Here is a 14,383-nt window from a genome sequence, read left to right on the forward strand (position 1 = left end):
GGTTCCCACCTCGACTCCTCTGTCTAAACCCTGCAATAAACAGACCTAGTCTGTCCTCCATGGCAGCTGCCTCCTTGGAGGGGATCCTGTGTAGCACAGGGTCCTCTCGAGAGGTGCTGAGCAAGTGGCACAAGGTGGCTGCTGGGCATAGGGTGCCATCTGAGGTCTTTGCTTACTGCTACCCTCTACTCTCTGATCTTTTCTCTCTCCATCTCACCTGAGGCAAAGAGACCTGAATTAACCTCTGATCTGCTGGGTGCTCTTGGTTCCTGTCCAGACTGCCTTCTTGCATCATCTAACTTTCTCCCTCACCTCCCACTTGTCATTTTAGCGTAGCCTCCGCCCTGCACTCCGACAACCATGACCGCTATGAGCGCCTCACCTCCGTTTCCAGCTCTGTGGACTTCGACCAGAGGGACAATGTGAGTAGCAACAAGAATCAAACACCTCTCCTTTGAGTGACCAGGAGCTCACAGTTCATCTGAACCAAGGGCTCCTCAGAAAAAACACTTCCCGGTCCTGGGCCTTAGGTCCCACACCTTGTGGTGTGTGAATGTGGTATATAGAGCTTGAGGAGACATAACTGTATGGCTTCTAGACACTTAAATAAGTAGGCTGTACATCTCAATGGCTTAACAGTTGTCTGTCCAACCTATCATCTCAGCATTACAAACAATACTTGCCAGCTCCTGCTTACACCACGGTCTACCTCTACTGCTATTTTGCTCTCATAAGGGGAGGCACAATAGGATAATGGTATCATGGACGATTGGTAAAGCTCCCAGGTAGTGTTCCTCCCCCAGGTGTCCTTTGAGGAGCATTGGCTTGACCCTAGCCTGCCTCCTCAGCAGTCCCTGCTGTACTCCTCTTGTCCTGGATGATGGCTAAAATACTCGTATGGTGAATTTTCTGGGTGTCCCTAAGCTGTGGAGAGCTTCTATGCTAGCCAGGAGTCCATGGGTCACCTGTGAGGTTGAGCTGCCAGTTGGCAGGGGACAGCCACATGGCAGAGTCCAGCCTATGTTGTGCCACATGAAGTAGTGCTGTCATCTCTGTCACCTTGGCCCATCTGTGGCTCTGGACATCAGGGTGCTCATGGTCTGTCACACTCTGAACCAAATCTGTGGTGGTGCAACCTGGTCCTCTGAACCTTGGAGGAGGGAGAAGAGATAAGGGAACACAAAGTGATGAAAGACCTTCCTGTATTCTTTCTGCACAGGGTTTCTGCTCCTGGCTGACAGCCATCTTCAGGATAAAGTAAGTGCCTCAGGACCTGCATGGGGAACCCACATGGGGAGGAAGGAGAGAGGTGGTGCAGGGCATTGAGACACTCCGCACAGTACAGCTGTGTGAAGTCACTGTCCTTGCTGCAGCCCCTTTGATGAACAAAAGTAAAGTGTCCTCTGGAGAGGATGAGCAAAGAGACAACTAGATGAGGAGTTCTGAAGCCAAGACTAAGGTCACACAGTGAGTCTGTGACAAAAGAGAGCACCCAGCTCAAGTGTCCCCTGCCTCAGTCCCATCTCAGACACGCTGCTCCTCTGCAGAGATGCTCCTCTCCCTGGGACTCCTGCTAGGAATGCTGCTGTCTGACTACAAAGAGGGTACTGAAGGATGCAGGGAGACACCCCCAAACTGATGATGCCCAGTAGTAGACTCCTAAGCACTTCTTGGCTTCCATCCTGTATCTCAGCAGAAGGGTGTGAGTTGGGGTTTGTGTGTGTCCGGCTGCCTGTCCTGGGGAGCAGAGGGCAGGGGTCTGGGGCTCCAGTAACCATTGCACAAGCAGGTTTCTGCCCAAGTTGGTTCAAGGCTGGGTGCTGGGCTCCCTACCCCGGGGCCTGGCTCTGGCTCTGTAGGAGGAGTACCAGGGTTATGTGTGGGCTCCAACTAGGAGGGCAGCCAGGACCCTGTGCTTTTCTCCATCGCTTAAGGGGATGCAGAAGATTGCCTAATGATCTTTCTTTCCCTGGCAGGGATGACGAGATCCGGGACAAGTGTGGGGGTGATGCGGTGCACTACCTGTCCTTCCAGAGGCACATCATCGGGCTGCTGGTGGCAGTGGGTGTGCTCTCTGTGGGCATCGTGTTACCTGTAAATTTCTCAGGGGACCTGCTAGGTGAGAGCTTTGGCTGGGGGAGCTGCTTTCAACACGGTGTCCCAGACCACTGGGTGGAGTGGAGGGCAAGGCAGGGCAGGACAGGACTAGCACAGGCTGCTGTCTTACTTTGAGTGTAGTGCATCTAGAGGGTCATCCTGGGCAGTTGGGGTTTGGGGGTGTTCTGCAGGTGACATTCCTGCTGTAGCACACCACAATGGTGCTCTGTGCCTCTGTATAACTGAATGTGCTTGTGCCTGCCTCTTTCTTCCTTAGAAAACAACGCCTACAGCTTTGGGAGGACAACTATCGCTAACCTGAATTCTGGGTATGTGTGGGCAGGGGTGGAATGGATAATTGAGGCCCTCTGGGGGTATTTTGTAAATGTCCACTTGCTGCAAAGCCTCACCTTGAAGGCTGCATTTCTGCCCTTGCTGTGAGGCTACTATCCCTGCTCCAATCTCTAGGCTGAGCTCCTGGAAGTTGGTAGTAGGGCATGTGGGTGCTGTGCAGGTCATGCTGCTTATTAGCTCTGTGCCTTCAGGGTCTGACCAGCCCTACACAGGCTTCTAGTGGCAACCTTGCATTGACCTTTGTGGTCTCCATTGTGACAGGAATAACTTGCTGTGGCTGCACACGTCTTTTGCCTTCCTGTACCTGCTGCTGACAGTGTACAGCATGCGCCGGCACACCTCCAAGATGCGCTACAAAGAGGATGACTTGGTGAGCAAGATCTGGCCACTCTCCCAGGCACATTTTCCCATGCCCTTCTATCAAGTCAGGTAGTCTTGGAGAGAGTACTGAGCATCCCACTTCCATCCTTTCATTCTACCTGGCCAAAGGCAGATCTCCTCTAGAGCAGCAGCCTGTGGGGAAGAGAGAAGAAGCCTGTGCTGGGTGAACTTGTGCAAGGGACCCCATACCTTCTTCAGCCATTGCTCCAGCTGCTTTTGCCTTCCACATTTTAAGGGTAGCCCCTGTTTCTGTTTCTGTTACGCTGCAGCTGCAGCGTAAGCCCCTAGCCTGTGCATCTGCAGCACACCAGGATGCAGCTAGTGGAAAATAGGAGAGGCAAAGCTCTAGGTGGTAGAAGTGATGTAGGCTGCCCTTTCTTGTCACTGACTCAGGCCTTGCAGTTTTTTGCTGCAATCTGTGTTTCACACCAACCACATCTACCTACCCTCTCCTTTTTTCTTCCTTCAGGTTAAGCGAACTCTCTTCATCAATGGGATCTCAAAATATGCTGAGCCAGAGAAGATCAAGAAGCATTTTGAGTGAGTCTCACTGTGTCCCTAATTACAGGGTGCTCTGTAATGGAGATGTTTTGATTGGGGTTGTGTTAGTGTTACCTGGAAGGGCTGAGAACACACTCTGAGAGCAGGAAGCTGGTAAAAATCAGTTAACACTTTTATTTTTGGCATTTTACAGTTATTTTTCTGCACAAATTTTGACCTGAATGTGCAGTGCTTGGGTTTGAGCCCTGGGATATGCCCAGCTATCTCTTGCAGAGCCATATGGGGTCAGCATGGTAAGCAGTGGACAGAGCATGTCCTGAGATGCAGTCAAGTTAAGAGATGAGATGCAGGCAGGAGGCGCTCAAGCAGTGACTATAGGATGTTGTGCTGCTTCTGCCCCACTCACAGTCCTTGTAGAAAAGTATGTATTTTTGGTTTTTAACAAAAAAAATCAGTTCCTCTTTTGTCAGGACCTCAACACACTGTCAGGGCTATGTTTAGAAGCAGCGTGGGGAGAAGAGAAATGCTTTGTACCCTTTGGTAACCCTTCCACCTCTTCCCAACACCAACCCATGAAACTCATGATGGCAGAGGCGGTGTGGGTCCAGATTGGTGCCTTGCTGCCACAAAGCAAACATCCAAACAGGGTTTTCCTGCTGAAGACTGGAGGACATAGTATTTTCCCCATATGTTGCCTCTGCTAGGAGGGATGGAACATGCAGGCTCTCCTGCTGCCCTGAGTGTGCTCTTGCTGTGTCATGACACTCAGCTTAGGACAGGAGAGCAGTCCTGGACATGTGGGGTTTGCTTGAGAGTACCTTTGGTGCTGTGTGTGATAAGCTGGTGTTTCCTGTCTGCAGGGAGGCCTATGCCAACTGCACTGTCCTGGAGGCCCGTCCCTGCTATGATGTGGCCCGGCTGATGTTCCTTGATGCAGAGAGGTAACCCTTAGTTTGTGAGAGAGGGCAGGGTGGGTAGGGACTGTGGGCTTGTCCTCAGGTCTGGTGACACAGGACCTTTTCTGAGCCACCATCTTTCTTTCTTTCTTTCCTTCTCTTCTGCTCTCCTGTTTCAGGAAGAAGGCTGAGCGTGGACGAATCTACTTCACCAACCTGCAGAGTAAGGAGAACACCCCATCCATGATCAACCCCAAGCCCTGTGGCCACCTATGCTGCTGTGTCATCAGGGGCTGTGAGGAGGTAGGGGCAGTGCTGGAGGTGTTAGGTAGTGGGACACATGAGAGCTTGGGTTCCCAGGTCTCTGTTCTGACCTCTGTGCCCCTGCCCAGGTCGAGGCTATTGAGTACTATACCAAGCTGGAGGAGAAGCTCAAAGATGACTACAAGAGGGAGAAGGAGAAGGTGAACGAAAAGCCTCTGGGGATGGCCTTTGTCACCTTCCACAATGAGACCATCACAGCCATGTGAGTACAAAGGGTCCTGTTGCCCAGGAAGCTGGTCTGTCCAAGCTCTCACCTAAAATCAGGGGGATGCCATCCACCACTAAGGTGTCCCCCTCAGCTTGTTCCTGACAGCTGTGTCAGCATTTCCCTCTTTATCTTCTCCAGAATCCTCAAAGATTTCAATGCTTGTAAGTGCCAGGGCTGTGCATGCCGTGGGGAGCCCAGGGCCTCCTCCTGCAGCGAGTCCCTCCACGTATCCAACTGGACTGTCAGCTACGCCCCTGACCCACAGAACATCTACTGGTGAGCAGCTCCATGGTGCTCAGCAGGTCCTGTCCAATGGGCAATGGGTGTACCCTCCCTGACTCCTTCACAGTCTGCTCCTCTGGTAACTGAATGAGTTTATTCCTGCTGGAGCCCAGCCTGGCTGAGCTAAAGGTCTGACCTGACTTGGAGGGGAAAAGTCTTGGACTGGCACCCTAATGCTGTTCATGCAGGATGGATGATGGTGTGGATGTGAATCCCCAGACCTCCCTTCTCCTGCATGCAGCCACCCTGACAACTCCTTCCCCCCTCCCAGGGAACACCTCTCCATCCGGGGCTTCATCTGGTGGATTCGCTGCCTTGTGATCAACGTTGTCCTCTTCATCCTCCTCTTCTTCCTCACTACTCCTGCTATCATCATCACGACTATGGACAAGTTCAATGTCACCAAGCCTGTGGAGTACCTCAATGTAAGGCCTTTGGAGATGGATGCAGGATGGTTAGCATGGGAACCACTCTGAGGCACAGCAGCCCCTGCAAGGGAAGGGATAGGGAGAGAGATCATCAGTGTTTCCCACCTCCCATCATCCTGACCATGAGGGGGGTGCTAAACCCAGTCTGGATGCAGTAGCAGCTGTGGTGCTGGGGATTAGCATCAGCAAAGGCAGCTGTACCTGTGGCTGGTGCAAGAGCTGCTGCACCATGTAACACATGGTCTTTTTTCTGCCTCATTGCAGAACCCCATCATCACCCAGTTCTTCCCCACCTTGCTGCTGTGGTGCTTCTCTGCTTTGCTGCCCACCATTGTGTATTACTCTGCCTTCTTTGAAGCACACTGGACCAGGTAAGGACAGCCAACACCCATTTTTAATCATACCCAGCCTGCTGTCTGGCGACTAAGCACTTGTCACTGATGTGAAATCCTGGCTGGATCCTTCTGATTGAAATTCTGTATTCTCTCCAAGCATGGTGTTATCTTGCACCTCTTGGACTCCTGGGGTCCGCAGTGGATAGTTGTTCTGGCAGTCCTTAGCTGCTGTTGTGCAGTGTGGTTGTCTGAGCAGAGGCTGACATAGATCTACAAGAAGAAGAATGCTGGGAGGAGTTGGGGCTGGTCACTGTGAGAAGTGCTCCTAGTGAGGGAAGTCTTGGCTCAGGTGTGGTGTGTGCCTGTACCAATGTGTAAGTCACAGTTTTTCCAAGGGAAAGTCACTTTAGCTGCTATGGCTTCTGGCCATAGGGAAGGTACTTGGAGTGCAGAATACTAGAAAGATGCTGCTTGTGTGGCAGATTCACCACAGGACATACAATATGAGCTTTGTTATCTAGTCTGTAGATACCAGGTCTAGGAGAGCCTGTGAAACAAGGCAGGAGGAGCTGGGACTCAAGAACAGACCTCAAACACACCGAAGGGAAAGGGCCCATATTCATGTACCAACAGTGGGAAAGATAGGATTCAGATTAGATACTGGGAAGTGCTTTTTGATGAGAGAGTGATGGGGCATCAATCCTGGGGTTGATGAGGCAACAGTGAAAAGTTAACAGCCTCCTCTCTGCCCTCAGATCTGGAGAAAACAGGACGACCATGCACAAGTGTTACACCTTTCTCATCTTCATGGTCTTGCTGCTGCCATCGTTGGGCCTGAGCAGGTAGGAGTGATGGGAATTGAAAGTAAGTACAGAGACCTGGAGCACAGGGAAGGTTGAGATGCACTCTTTTGTTCACCTACATTAAATCCTTTCCCTGCTGCACAAGTGCCCTGGCCATCATCCCCTTGGGGAGGTGGCATTTAGTTCTGGTTGGGAGCTAGGCCAGACCATACCTCTCTGGGTCTTTAGGAGCTTATTAAAATCAATTTGCAAGTGCATTAACATGTGTCACGGTATTACAAATAATGCATCAAAAATGGGCACAGTTGATGGATGCATGTAGAAAGTCTGCTCAAGGTCTGCTGATGAAGAAGGCATTTCCCACCTCTGTGCTCTTTGTGCACTCTGAATTTTGCACAAAACCAGTGAATTCTGCATTTGAGCCACAACTGAGTAGGTTGCGTTGCTTGGCTATGTTGGGGTAGCTGTGTGTAGGCTGCAACCATGCTTGTCTCTTCAGATGTGAGCCCCAGTGTTCCTGCAGAGATTGTAGAGATGACCTATGGCAAACGGTAGTGCATCAGATGTCAGCCATTGGCATGAGCTCCTAGCAGTAAACAGTGGCTGAGCAGGGAAGCTGTGAGGAAGGAAAAGCTGAAGGGTAGGAGTGGTATGAGGGCTTCTCATTTACTTGCGTGCTTTGAATTGATCTACACTCCCTGAGGTGTCAGCGGATTGGATGGTTTTGTATTTAAAAAAACAAGCACCCCCCCCCCAAAAAAAAAATGAAGACAATGAGTTTTGTTTCTCCCGAGATTTTTTTTTTAATCTTTCTTTTTGATTTTACCTTGTACCTAACACTGTAGAGTCAGTTGCCTATTCCTTGCATAGATGTTGTGTCTAAAGAGAGGGAAAAGGAAAGCATGGGATAAAGGGAGAAGACACAAGATTGTGAAGTTTTACATCCCTTTTTGGGTGTCACTGTTTTCCCGGTGTCTGGTTTACGTAGTTGCTGGTGGTACGCCCCAAGGGGAAACAAAACAGTCCGTGCTCAGAGCTTTGGGTCCTTCTACAGCAGCTTCTAATACTTGCAAGTGCATGTCTGTATATTGCTGCTTCTGACTGTTCCTCTTTTCTTCTTGCCCTGCCCCCCCACAGCTTGGATGTGTTTTTCCGCTGGTTGTTTGACAAAAAGTTCCTTGCTGAAGCCGCCGTGCGATTTGAGTAAGTGGAATTGGGCAGAAAACCCTTCTTTGCAATGGGGGGAGTTGGTGTCCAAACTGGGGGCTGCTGCCCTGCAAGGGAGGGAACGCCTACTGCAGCCTGGCTGTACCTCCTCAGGTGTGTGTTCCTGCCAGACAACGGGGCCTTCTTCGTCAACTATGTCATCGCTTCTGCCTTCATTGGGAATGCCATGGACCTGCTGCGGATCCCGGGATTGCTCATGTACATGATACGCCTCTGCCTGGCCCGCTCGGCTGCCGAGCGGAGGAACGTCAAGCGAGTACGTAGCGGGGCTGAGGGGGGGGGGTTGTGGCTCCCACCCAGGGGTTGATTGTGCTGCGGTGCAGCCCGGATGGGGCTTGCCCGATGCTGAGTGTACAGCTGGGTGTGTTGCACACCCCTGCTCTGCTCCCGGCATCACGCTGATGGGCCTCTGATCCCTTGTGCAGCACCAGGCCTACGAGTTCCAGTTTGGGGCTGCTTACGCCTGGATGATGTGCGTCTTCACTGTGGTCATGACATACAGCATCACCTGCCCCATCATCGTCCCGTTTGGTAAGTGATACCCCTCCACCTCCTTGGGTCGGGGGGGGTGGGTGAGATCTTCTCTGTCAGTCACAGGCACTGAGAAAGAGGCCGATTCCCCGCTCTGCTGGCATCCCTCCCTTTCTCCCAGGGCTCATGTACATGCTGCTTAAGCACCTGGTGGACCGATACAACCTGTATTATGCTTACCTGCCTGCCAAGCTGGACAAGAAGATCCACTCAGGGGCTGTGAACCAGGTGGTGGCAGCCCCCATCCTCTGCCTCTTCTGGCTTCTCTTCTTCTCCACCATGCGCACAGGTGAGCACTGGTCTGGGATGCCAGCCCCTGGTCTCCTGCAGAACCACTTCCCTGTCCAGGCTGTGATCCTGGTAGCCCCTAGCCACAGAGCACGGTCAGGGTCCCACTGACACCACCACTTTGGTTTTCCTTTGCCTTAGGGTTCCTGGCCCCCACTTCCATGTTCACCTTTGTGGTTCTTGTGATCACCATTGTGATCTGCCTGTGTCACGTCTGCTTTGGGCACTTCAAATACCTCAGCGCTCACAACTACAAGGTGAGGTGGGGATGTGGGATCCTTCTCCTTGGGAGCACAACTCAGCAGTGAAACAGTGGGGGCTCTGTGGGAGGCCCCAGACTGTTCACTGGCAGAGCATCTCAACCCTGGCTTTGCAGAGGGGACAGTTCCAAGGCTGTCCCTGCTACCTGTATGCCTCTCCTCTGGTGGGACAGTAGATATGTTGCTGTAGCACTTTCTGTTTCTTCATTCCTCTCCAGATTGACCACACAGAGGTGGACGCCATAGAAAGCAGGCAGAATGGGAGACCTGCCACCAGTCTGCCAGCTCCCAAATCAGCTGTGAGTCTCTGTCCCCACCTCCACGCCCTGGCGCTCCCCTTACCCGGGTTCCTGTCTGAGTATCTCGTTCATCACCTCTCTGAGGCAGCTGCCAAAGTCTCCCAGTGAGTGTGGGAGGCAAGTGTTGGGCACTGTGCCCCTCACCTGAGCTGGGGGATGAAGCGTAACACACGCACGCACACACACACACACATGCACATCTTTTCCCCTTCTCTTCAGACACTGTGCTTTTACTTTCTACCTCTCTCTGCTGGGACAGTGCATCCAGCCAGGTCAGTCTCCCTTCTCAGTCTGCATCTCTGCATGCTGGCCCATCAGTAAAGGCTTTCAGCCGCTGGGCCAGTCCTAGCACTAATGCAAAGTGTTTTCTGTGAGCATTGCCTTGAAGGCTCTCCCGATCCCCACTCAGTTCTCTGAGCTTCTCTTTGGCTCACTGGTTTGTTTTAGCTGCTTCCTTCCACCATGAGTTTTTTTCTAGTTGGGGTCTGCACTGACTGTTCAGGGGGTACATGCAGAGATGGGGTGAAGCAGAGCCTCCTGCTTCCTTGGGAGAGGAAGGCTGAGGTGTGAACATGTAATCCAGACTCCTTCACAGTCTCCATGTATCTAAGGGCAGGGGCATCTCTCCAAAAGGAGATTCCTTATAGGAGGCAGGCACAGCCTCAGAGGGAGGGACACATGCCCTGGCAAAAAGGAAAGAGTCTTCCAGCCCACATGGGCTCCAGTGAGCTGAGAAGCCCTGTGCTCTCCCAGCCCTGGCTCCCTGGGGGTGTTGCAGGATGCTGCGGATGCACATCCACTGCTGCAGGATCAAGCCAGCCCAGCTTTTCTCCCTTCCCACAGTACATCCCATGGAGTCTGGACCCTTCTTTGCCCTCTCAGAAATTCCAACACTCAGCCTCTTGCATGCTGCTCTGTCCCCTGGGCTCACATGTGTTTCTGCTCTCTCCCCACCCCATGCCCTGGCAGAAGTACATCGCCCAAGTGCTTCAGGACTCGTCTCCCGAGGGTGAAGCGACCGAGTCGGAGGAGCAGGGGTCGCAGGACGAGGAGCTCATCAATGCAGATGGCATGAACGACACGGATTTCCAGTCGTGTGAGGACAGCCTGATAGAGAACGAGATCCACCAGTAGGGGCCTCGAAGGGTGGGAGGGGAAGGAGGCCCAGGAGCGGGGCAGACTGTGAGACCTGGGGAGAGGGACCTGAGGGTGCCAGCCACTGCCCTCACCCATCCACCCCCCGGGGCCGCTGCCTTCCGTGAGGGCAGGGGCCCTGCTGCAAGCCCTCCATTTCCCTACCCCTCCACCCCTGCGCCAGCCCGGCAGCTCAGCGGGCATGCGCTTTACTAGCTACCTTCTTTAATGCATCCCTGGACCCCAATACCCTGGGGGCTGGGGAGGAGGGGGACTGTGACCCCCACGGTGGTGCTGTGGACCTGCAGGAAGGAGGAAGGCTGGGTAATTTGTGGGGAGGGGCACAAGGGGAATTTCCGGGGTCTTTTCAGCAGGCCACGCTGTTCCCCATCCTCCTGGTGAGAAACACTAATAATTTATTAGATTTACAGGAAGGTGTTAAACGGAAAGCTTTAGTCAATGTGTTGGAAGCCCCATCTAGGGAGAGGGGTGGCTTCTCTTGCATCTTCTGTCCTTTCTCAGCCCCTAGCAGGATCCACTTGGTGTGACATACCAGGAGCTGGGCTAGGTGCAGGAGGTGGTGACAGAAACTTTCTCCCTCCCCACAGGGAAGGTGACAGCCTGGCCTTGTGATCAGGGGTGGCATCACCCTGGGGAAGGGGCATGGGGTTGGAGTGATCTGATCAGCCCCTCACAAAGTGAGGTGTGCTGAGGGCATTTCTCAAGGGCCGGAGGAGGTGCAGGCAGCCTCTCTCCCAGGTTCTGTCCCCTCCTGCCCCAGGGGCCCAGGCAGGGTATTGCAACGTCATTTAAAGTGGCATTTATTTTGCACATTTTACCCCCCTTTCAAACGAAAATCAACCTGACCCCCATGTGGTACCGCACCCCTCTTTGCTGCCCTGTGTCTGCACAACAGGATCAGGCATGGGGGGGCTGTGCTTGGGGGTCTCCTGGGTGCTAGGGAGAGAGGGGAGAAAGGGTCCTGGGTCACAGGCCCTTGGCACCCTGTGGGGTCCATGCTGCCTGGTTGTAATGGGGTCCATGGCCTGCCTTCCCCAAGCTGCCACAGGGATATTCCTCAGCTGAGGCAAGGGAGGGAGTCCTGGAAGAGAAGCCCCTGGGAGCCCTCTCCAAGCAAGCCCACCATCTTCAGGAGCACAAAAGCCTTTTGGGGCTGCACTGGCTTTCTTCACCTGCCCAGACTGTGTGTAAGCCCCTCTGGCATCACCCTGCCTGAAAGCGGGGGGCTGTGCCTCCCCTACCTCTGACCTCACCTCCTCCCTGGTGATAGCTGTGTTTGGAGGCAGTGAGGGGACAGGATGGATGAGAGAGGTGAACTGAAGCCCCTGCCATCTGCAGGGAGGTCTGACCCTATTTGAAGGCTCTTTTTGAGGGGGTTCCTGGATAGTATCAGTTGCCCTCAATTGCTTCCCCCCTCCCCTTGTGTAAAATGTAAAGGAAAATAATAAATCTCCCTGCTACTGAGCTATATTTATTTCCCTCAACCCCCTGCCACCATCCTGTTCGGTGCTCATTGCAGACACTACCACCCTCCCTTTGCCTGTCATCTGTGGGTGCTGCTCCAGCTCGCTGGGGCTGTGCCCTCCAGGGTCTGATGATGCCGGGTGGAAGGTGACAGTCAGTGCTTTGAACTTTTCAATCACCCGGCTGGCTCTAGAGCTCCAAGCACTTTAATAGACCTGAAGAAGTAAAGCATCAGCCCTGCCCAGCTCTGCTCCAGGGAAGGGCGGTCACAATCCATGGCTTTTCTCTCCTTTGTCCCTGTTAGATGAGGGAAGCCAGAAACACTGAGCAGGCCAGGGGCTGCTCTGTGGAGGACACAGCTGACTTTCCTGTATACCTCTATAGGAATCTCAGGCCCCGAGGAAAGGGTGGATGAAGGGGAAGAGATGGGGGTCTTTGATGCGAGGGGAGGGCACGCTGCTCTGGCTCCCAGGGCTCAGCTGGTGCTGGAGCACGTGTGGGTGCAGAGAGATGCAGTGAGTGTCACTCTTCCTTTCAGGGATGGGCTACAAATGAAATGAGTATGTGAGCTAAAAGCTCCCTGTCCACTCCCAGGCTGGGGTGGGGAGGATATTGATCCTGCTTCCCTCTTCTTGCAAATACCCATTGCCCTTGCCCCTGGTCCAGTGGGTGGGCTGGGTTGTTCCAGGCTCTAGGTACAGCCATGGCGTGGGCTGCCTTTGTGGCTGTCAGGACTCTGCCTGTGGAGAGCTGTGTGTTCCAAGTGGCACTGTCTGTGTAGAGACGTGTATAATACCCTGTATATATTTGTGTACAAAAGAAAACAGGAAAAAAAAAAAAAAAAGGAGCTATTGTTCTTGCAGTCTTTTCTTTGTGGAGGGGGTGGGGGGCTGGGACCTGGGCGGAGAGGACCCCAGCTGCGGCAGGGATGCAGGAGCATGCGTGGTGAAAAAGGAGGGGCTAGGGGATGTTGCATGCTCCCCCTGTGCAAGCACAAGCCCTGCCCTGCTGCTAGGAACCCAGATGTGGCTCAGGGGCTCTCCAGGCCCAAGCAGGTTCCTTCCATTGTGCAGAGGCATCAAAGTCTGCTGCTAAAAGGTGGATGGGGATGGTATGCTTTGGGAATGGTGTGGAAGAGGAGCTTTGCCAGTAGCCACGGTCCCAGTAGCAATTTATGTGGCCACTCCTACACCCGTCACCTAGCCTGGTTTGGGTGGGCACCTAAAGGCTTTGGGAAAGGCAGAGAAGTGCCAGACCCCTGGAGTGAAGTTTGGCTGGGAGTGCTTTCTGGCCATGCAATGCAGGGGGAAGAAGCAAGCAGGACTGCTCCCTGCTGCTCTTAGGTGCAGGCTGGAGCAGGGGTGGTTCCCAGGCAGTGGCAGCCCTGGCCCGCAGCCGAGCACCATCTGTGTATGGTGGCTGTTGCTGGAGGATGACGCAACACAGAGGTGAGGTGTGGGGCAGAGAGAGGTAACCTCGGCCACCCACCTCCATTCCTGCATCCCTGGGCTCAGGCCCTGTGCTGTCACGTGCCAACAGTGTGGTGTGAGGAGGGAACAAAAAGTTCTCTTTCCCCTGGCAACCCTCAGCCAAAGGACTGGGAAGAGCAATGGCTGGGTACAGACAAAGAGAACCAAGACAAAAAAAGAACGATGCCTGCTGCCAAGTTCCTGAAGGAACCACTGCAAAGGAAAATTTGAGGGAAGAAGGAAATTGTGCAGGTGTTCAGGGGGATCCCACCCACAAGTGACAAGATGTGGGGCACCCTGCATGACAGGATTAGACAGGAGCTGTCTTATACTCCAGGAGGATCAGCTGCGAAAGCGGCTTTAAGGACCACCTAAGGGTAACAGGCAAGAGATGAACAGACCAAGGGCATGATAATGACAGGCATTATTCTGGGTGGATCTGAGTGGGCAGGGTGGTCAGTGGTGGTCAAAACCTGAGAAAAAGCTGGCAGCCATTCAGGTACAAGCCCAGAGCAGAACAAACTTTTGCATTACAGCTCTGCTTGCTTCTTGTTGGAGGGTGTGCTGCTGCCTGCAGCTTGGTGCAGAGCTGACTGGTGACCCCAGGGAGGACCGGGAGGTTTCACTTCCAGTCTTTGGGCAGTGACACAGTTGCCTTCTGGCTGAGGATAAGCTGGAGTGGTTGCTGCAGTGCCCCAAAGCCTCCTCAGTGGCAGGGTGGGCAGAGCAAGCTGTGGTGGGTTCCCCTAGATGGGGCTGGGGCGGCTCTGGTGGCTTCTGGCCAGAGCTATAGTGTGCCTTTCTAGGTGCAGCACCAGGGCCATGCTTCAGCTGGCTTTGGATGTCCTGGTTGCCTTTCCCTCAAGCAAGAGACACAGCTCCTGACCCAATAAACAACCTGCATCCTGCTTAGCAAGGAGCTTCCCCCAGTCCAGGCTTGAGCCAGGGCAGAACGATTTCTCCTTTCAGTAACATTTCAGTTAAGTCTCTTCTAAATGACTGCACTTTCTGAAGTTAATAGCATATTTTTCAGTGTCTGCTTCTAGGACTGATAACACCTGATGTTTATAGTTACTGCTAA

The 14,383-nt window shown here is 53.3% G+C and overlaps 1 protein-coding gene across 7 annotated transcripts in view; it reads left to right on the forward strand.

The window, feature by feature from the left end:
- TMEM63B (transmembrane protein 63B) overlaps positions 1–11,837 on the forward strand; it is a 46,330-nt gene extending 34,493 nt beyond the window's left edge. For 2 of the 7 annotated variants that reach the window (XM_071739306.1, XM_071739303.1), the window contains 20 exons: positions 332–422; positions 1,220–1,257; positions 1,977–2,119; positions 2,375–2,426; positions 2,713–2,821; positions 3,302–3,372; positions 4,194–4,274; positions 4,409–4,532; positions 4,622–4,755; positions 4,900–5,037; positions 5,315–5,468; positions 5,736–5,842; positions 6,562–6,648; positions 7,747–7,812; positions 7,930–8,092; positions 8,262–8,367; positions 8,489–8,656; positions 8,797–8,912; positions 9,134–9,318; positions 10,184–11,837. In XM_071739306.1, coding sequence (XP_071595407.1) covers positions 332–422; positions 1,220–1,257; positions 1,977–2,119; positions 2,375–2,426; positions 2,713–2,821; positions 3,302–3,372; positions 4,194–4,274; positions 4,409–4,532; positions 4,622–4,755; positions 4,900–5,037; positions 5,315–5,468; positions 5,736–5,842; positions 6,562–6,648; positions 7,747–7,812; positions 7,930–8,092; positions 8,262–8,367; positions 8,489–8,656; positions 8,797–8,912; positions 9,134–9,318; positions 10,184–10,289 — 2,239 coding nt within the window. In that variant the 3' untranslated portion in view covers positions 10,290–11,837. Of the gene's footprint in view, positions 1–331; positions 423–1,219; positions 1,258–1,976; positions 2,120–2,374; positions 2,427–2,712; positions 2,822–3,301; positions 3,373–4,193; positions 4,275–4,408; positions 4,533–4,621; positions 4,756–4,899; positions 5,038–5,314; positions 5,469–5,735; positions 5,843–6,561; positions 6,649–7,746; positions 7,813–7,929; positions 8,093–8,261; positions 8,368–8,488; positions 8,657–8,796; positions 8,913–9,133; positions 9,332–10,183 lie in introns of all 7 variants that reach the window. The other 5 variants (XM_071739307.1, XM_071739308.1, XM_071739309.1 and 2 more) reach the window with 4 other exon arrangements.
- The last annotated feature ends 2,546 nt before the right edge of the window (positions 11,838–14,383 follow it).

Source organism: Heliangelus exortis, chromosome 3, assembly GCF_036169615.1.
Source record: "Heliangelus exortis chromosome 3, bHelExo1.hap1, whole genome shotgun sequence".
Taxonomy (NCBI): Eukaryota; Metazoa; Chordata; class Aves; order Apodiformes; family Trochilidae; genus Heliangelus; species Heliangelus exortis.